The sequence below is a fragment of the Austrofundulus limnaeus genome, unplaced genomic scaffold (genome assembly GCF_001266775.1).
Source record: "Austrofundulus limnaeus strain Quisiro unplaced genomic scaffold, Austrofundulus_limnaeus-1.0 Scaffold469, whole genome shotgun sequence".
Lineage (NCBI taxonomy): Eukaryota > Metazoa > Chordata > Actinopteri > Cyprinodontiformes > Rivulidae > Austrofundulus > Austrofundulus limnaeus.
Window position 1 is genome coordinate 391,264 of NW_013952871.1, and position 6,404 is coordinate 397,667.

At 35.8% G+C, this 6,404-nt stretch overlaps 1 protein-coding gene across 2 annotated transcripts in view; it reads right to left on the minus strand.

The window, feature by feature from the left end:
* Nucleotides 1-215: 215 nt before the first annotated feature.
* The window catches only part of LOC106529820 (HEPACAM family member 2), a 32,523-nt gene continuing 26,334 nt past the window's right edge, over nt 216-6,404 (minus strand). For both annotated transcript variants that reach the window (XM_014025332.1, XM_014025331.1), the window contains 2 exons: nt 5,796-5,835; nt 216-3,191 (listed from right to left, as the gene is read on the minus strand). In XM_014025332.1, the coding sequence (XP_013880786.1) occupies nt 5,817-5,835 (19 nt within the window). In that variant the 3' untranslated portion in view covers nt 216-3,191; nt 5,796-5,816. The remainder of the gene's footprint in view (nt 3,192-5,795; nt 5,836-6,404) is intronic.

Sequence of the window (6,404 nt, forward strand, 5' to 3'; positions counted from 1 at the left end):
TCAAATAAATGCTCAAAATACATGATTTTTATTTGAAATACGGATGGAAGTGGATAATAGATTAAAAACAAAAATGTTCATTTTGGTCAAACACACTTATAAATAAAATCTGAGAAAAATCTGAAAAAAATGGGAGTGGTCTAAGTTTGTTTCAGAGCTATACGTACAAAATATTTGAACATCCTTTGAACCACACAAAAACACCTGAGCGACACTTTAAAGCTTTAGTCAAAACAGCCAAGAGTTTAATCATAAAGACAAAAACAACAAATGCACAGTCTGATCAGCATGAAGCAAAATAACTTCACTTCCACTGGAACTGATCGTTTCTTTGGATTTTATTTCTGASAAGTTTCAGGCTCAAGCTGAAGCAAGGCAACTTGTTAAGACAGATAGTTTCACCKGAGTGTGTTTAAAATGTGTCAAAAAGACATCCAGGCATGACAAGTGGGAACACATAACACTCCTCCTGTGTTAGGTCACTCTGACATGCGCACACAAGCGAACGCTGTGATTGGACGGTTTGAACAGACACACAGAGCCTCATTGTGTTTAAAACTGCGTAAAATAAAGTCTCAGCCGTAACATATGGGACAGAAAAAAAAATGCAATGAACATTCAAAATTAGCAGAAAATAGGCTTACAGTACATGGCTGTAATGAGATGGATTYCAGCTGGCAGATTTGAACTTTTATCAGTTTTACACAAATTTTAACAAAACATAAAAATCTGTAAACATTAATAAACATTTCTGAAAGTAATCATTCATAACAAAAAAATTAAACCCCRCATGTATCATTAAAAAACAACAATAAATGTAAGCTGTGTATCACTATATTTACAATCAGGGCAGTTTCTCTTGTGTTAAAAATATATGAACACGTCTCATTTAGGACAACACAATCACATATCTACACGTTGTTATTAATACATTCTGTGCTTTATATCATCCCAAAATAAAGACTTCAATATATTTTCGACATTTAAAGATTCAGCTTGATTTTTGCRTGAAAACTGAAGAAAAAAAATAAAAACTCCTCTGAATGTGTGATCTGCTGACAAGCTTTATGATCTTCAGCTCCAGTTTTTATAATGTTATTTTTAACTAAACAAATAAATACTTTTTTCTCCTTTTATTTTATTTTATTATTTTTTTTTTTTACTGGACATCAGTGCACGTTGAAGTCTGAGATCACACACACCACTTAGAGTTGGAAAAAAAAGAGGCTGATGGCAGAATACTCAAAAGGAGGTGTTTGAGTCGGCTGAAAGCTGAACTTCAAAATAACAAGTGTTCATTTTCACAAGAAAAAAAAGTACATTTTAACCTCCAATTTATCATTTAGTCTCAAAAAAGCTCATCGAACTTTTCCCTCCAAATCTCAAACRCCTTCCTGCTCACACGCTGATCACCGCCGCCCTGCGTGCTCATTCTTGTCTGCCATACTTAACCTTGCCCTCCTCTTCGCTCTGCGCTCTCCTGCGTTTCTGGGATGACAGGATGATTAAAAAAAAAAAAAACAGGGAGGGGCCTCAACTACTAACAAGCCGGTAAAGACAAAACATAGAACAGAAAAAAATACCTAGGAGGCCAGCAAAGATTACAACAGGACACTTGTTTGGAAATACTAAGTGTGTATTATTCCCAGTTTTTCTCAAATATGATTATTCGAGCTAATACTGGAGGAAGAAAGCAGTGACCAAAGAGTGATTAATTTATTTGTTTTTTTATTCTGGGGACAGTTCTAACCTTCGTTAAAGACAACTTTTCATTTGTTTCAACTAAAACTAACCGGGGACTGAGTGTATTTTCTATTTGGATGCCTAAAAGTGCAAAATGAAAGCAGCAGCATGTTGACAGGCTGCCGGTCGAGCTTGACGAAAGCTCTTCATGAGAAAAAGAAACCGTATTATTTCTAGTCGCCTGCTCTTTACTAGCATATATATTGAAGAACGAAAAACTTAAAAAAGTAAACGAAACATGCCGCCAAAGTTCTTTTATTTAAAAAAAAGCGTTGGAACCATATCGTAGCCATCCTGCTTGAACCTGTGTTTATACAAAATAAATAAAAAGTTTTAAAAGTAACAACATATACTTGAAYGCAAACATCTTCAGTGTCAAATTCTGTTTTTTTTAGTTTGATTGGATTTYATGGATTTTCTCATGGGAGTTCTTTAGTCGGGTTGTGTCTTTGCTCAGGACTTTTATGGTGATTTCACTTTAAGATAATTTGGCGATCTTGTGTAAAAAAGATGATAAAGAATGATTCAGGGAACTAAAAAGGTAAATACACTTTATCTGTCTACTTGTAATGACCTTTAATGCAAAACAAACAAAATAAACACCTGGCAGTGTGGACTCAGGTACGCCAGAAACTTTTCGAAATGGTCAGCACCAAACAAACTGAGGTATCATTGATCCAAGTGACCACCAATAAAGCTCTTTACAAAAAAAAAAAACTAAAAATCTAAACGTGAACTTTAAAATTATCTGCTGCTTTTGAAGCATTCCTTATCAGGAAACTCCGCCCACCTGGCACCGGCAGTGAGATATATCAAAGCCCCTCTTCTTTTGTTTCCTACTCTATTTCAAACCAGGGTATCTGATTGTCTACTTGTGTGGGCTCTATGGTTGTGATCATTCATGCACGTATAAGGTCACAGTCGTTTGGTGTTACTTTGTGTGTGTGTGTGTGTGTGTGTGTGTGTGTGTGTTTTCCTCAGGTTTCCAGCAGGATAAAGACAAGTCACTCATCACAATCATCACTCCATCAGCTTTAGTCTAAGACAAGTCTCAGTAGCACACGTTTTCTGTGTTCTGGGTTTCTTCAAGAAAACAGAAGAGGCAAAACAAAAAAACTGAAGCTGTAATGTTCATCAACAACATGTGGAAGGGCCAAAAACAAAATAAAATTTAAAAAAAAGGATGCAATCCAGCGTTAAAATTAGGGGAAAAAAATTAATAAATTGTAAATAGGTGTGTTTAAAATAACCGCTCACAGTCCAAATCCTGACGTTCCGTTGCTTTGGTTAATTCTGATTCCCAGCGTCCTCGTCAGCAGGAGACACAGAGGTGAGATGGAAAAGCAGGTCAGACAAGTCTTGCACAGGAAACCAGACAGATCCGCCCATGTGCCTCCTCCTGGCCGCACAAGTGGATCATGGGAAATAAAATGATGTGATGTTTGGACCTGAAGAGAGACAAAGTGAGAATATAATCAGAACAGAGAACTCCTCTTTTTTTCATACTGTTAATGGGCAATACCTTCAACCATCAGGATCACTATGGAAACACACTTAGAGATAAAGTTACAGACACACACTAACTGAAACTGGAGCCTCTGCTACACACAATATGTATTCCCTAATGAAGATGACGAGGTGGTTTTTACAGAGCACAGCAGACTGAACTCGCTGCAGCTGCACTGATTTCAAAAGTCTCTAAAATATCTTAGAATCAGCCAAGATTATAAAAAAATAGTCTAATTTATGCAAAGTATAAGATGCAAGATATGTTTTTTTATGAAAAGGTTGTACTGTAAAAACAAAACAAAACATAAAAACACTTCCTCATTTCTGCAGCTAACAGCGGAGCTAACCCTAATTTAGCTTTGCTCTGAGGATAAATGTGACCCATCACGTCGAAACGAGGATTAAATCCAAARGTGGAATGTGGAAAATGGGCAGATACAGGGTTTTGATTTAAACAAGTTGCATTTTGTCAAAATATAATGAATTAATGCCTTGTAAATGTTGGATTTATATTTAGACATTTACGTGCGAGTGAATCAATTCCTGGTTTATGAGATTTGCAAATCACTGCACTCCTCTGGCTTTATTTTACGCAACGTCCCAACGTTTTCAGAATCAAGTTTGCTCATAATCAAACAATAAAAGCTCGTCAAATTATTCAGGAATTAGCGACGTTTACAAGGACTATTTTACATTTACAAGGCATTCTAAAATATAATCCTAAAACACTTTTTGAAGCATATTTTTGAGCATTAGCAACAAAAAACTGATTTTGAGGAAAAACGCATATTTTTTCAATTTTTCTCTGTGAGCTAGCAATGTTTTTTTTTCAACTGCAATACAGTATCTTAATATACTAATAATATTTGAGGTTTCCTCTCTACATTGACATCAAAAATTACTCAATAAATTTACATAAAATTAGGATTCACACCAAAGAGAAATGTATTATTGTAACCAACAAAACATATTAAGTCATATCTCTCGAAAAACTTATGATATCAGAATGATCTAAGTATCAAAATGTAGCTTTTAAAGCCAGGAATCTGAAAATGTCATTCGGTCATTTTGTCCAAATTCGACTTAATCTTCATTTTGATATGATGGGTCACAAATTATAAACGGGTTGAGAAACTGCTTAGGAAGTGAGCATGACTGATGATGTGTTTGTCCGCCATGCCATCCGTCTAGACRTCGCTAATTCCTGAATAATTTGACGAGCTTTTATTGTTTGATTATGCGCAAACTTGATTCTGAAAAAGCTGGGACGTTGCGTAAAATAAAGCCAGAGGAGTGCAGTGGTTTGCAAATCTCATAAACCAGGAATTGATTCACTCGCACATTTTGCAACTAATTAGGCTAATTTGCAACAGGTCAGTAAGGCATGGATATAAAAAGAGCTTTTTAGTGAAGCTGAATCCCTCAAAGGTAAAGATGGACACAGGAAAACTGTTTAAAATAGTTTCAGAATAATGTTCCTCAGTTGAAAACTGGGTAGACTTTGCAAATCACTATCAAAGGATTATAAAAAGTCAGTATTAAAACATTGTGAWCTTTGGGCCCTCAGGGGCCACAGCACAGATCACTGCATGAGTTCAGGAACACTTCCACAAATTACTGTTTTTAAACACACTTCACTGTCCTAAACACAATTACTGGTTAAAGCTCTATTATGCAAAAAAAAAAAAAAAAAAAAAGCCATACATGAACACCTTTCTTTAACACCACCATCTTTTCTGGACTGAAGCTGATTGGGTAAAATACAACGAAAATAACAGTTTTACAATATTTAACTAACCTTTAAAACAGTTTTTTGTTACTTACTGTTAGCATGCTAGTTCTAGAGTAAGAAACCATATGTGTCTTTTTATACTAATTATTTCTTAAACTCTTTCGGAGGAAAATCGTTTTAGAGACAAACGTTTCTGGTTAGATTGACTAGAGCCTTATCTGTTTGGTGCTGGGAGATTAGAGGAAAAACCCAAACTGTAAACATCAGAGACGCTGCAGGTGAAAAGCTGCAGGGCGCAGACGTGGCTCTTATTTTAAACCTTCCCACASAGACAAATATTCAGGTTTTTCAACACTTGTCAGAAGCTCTGACCCTGTTACTGTGCAGACACACTCAAAGCTACAGGCTTTCCTTTTTAGTCAGTGTCGACAGCCTCGGTACAAACCTGTTTCAAGACTGACTGGCGGACGTGATGAAACACAGATAACAGAGAAACAGTGACATATGTGTGACACCAGACATTATAAGCACTTTGAAACTGCTGGTAGATGAGTGGTGACAAGTTTATCTGCAGATYTCTTGTTGCTAGGACCCTTATTATGCTTGCCTTGGCAGAAAATCCAAAAAAAGTACATTTATATAATAAATGTTTCCTCATTTAATTGAATTACTTGCTTCTCTGATTTGATTGTTGCACAGTTGCATTATCTTCTTACATAAGTTTTATATTCGTGTTGCTTAACCGATCCTTCCAGATAAAAATGTCTGAGCGCATGACTCTGTGACAAATACAGTTATCAAAGAGACTTACCAGCAGTGTGCCGGGCTGTCATTAATATGGTGACTCAAGTCTGAAAAACACAACAGAGAACGGTGGTTAGCTCTGACAAACACTGGCAAAATATACACGATCTTTGACTTCAATTAAATGTTATTTAATAAATGRCTCAAAGTCCAACAGTTAGTTTATGTCAAATAAATGTCAAGTTAGGTTTAAACCCAGTTCAACAAGCAGCCAGGGACCAGAGTTGGGTAGTAACTTACTTAAAAATAAAAAAAAGTAATTTTAGGAGTGTTTTTACACTGTACTTCTTACTTTTACTTGAGTAATTTTATTATGAAGTATCGCTACTCGAGTAAATTTTTTGGAAACTTCACCCATTGTGAGTAACTTCACTGAATTAAGAAAACGCTTGTTTTCATCAAAACTCACCAGACACACGCCTGCAGTTTTTGTGGTTTCAAAAAATTTATATCGAAAGAAACTGATAATACTGTATATAGTTATGGATTAATTATGTATATCTGTTCTACCTTGACTCTGTCCGGTTATCATATCTTCTTATAACCAGTTTTCGGCTGTCAATCTGTGTTGGCCCAGACAACAGGACTCCAGCGAGGGATTGACCTCTCTTGGTTG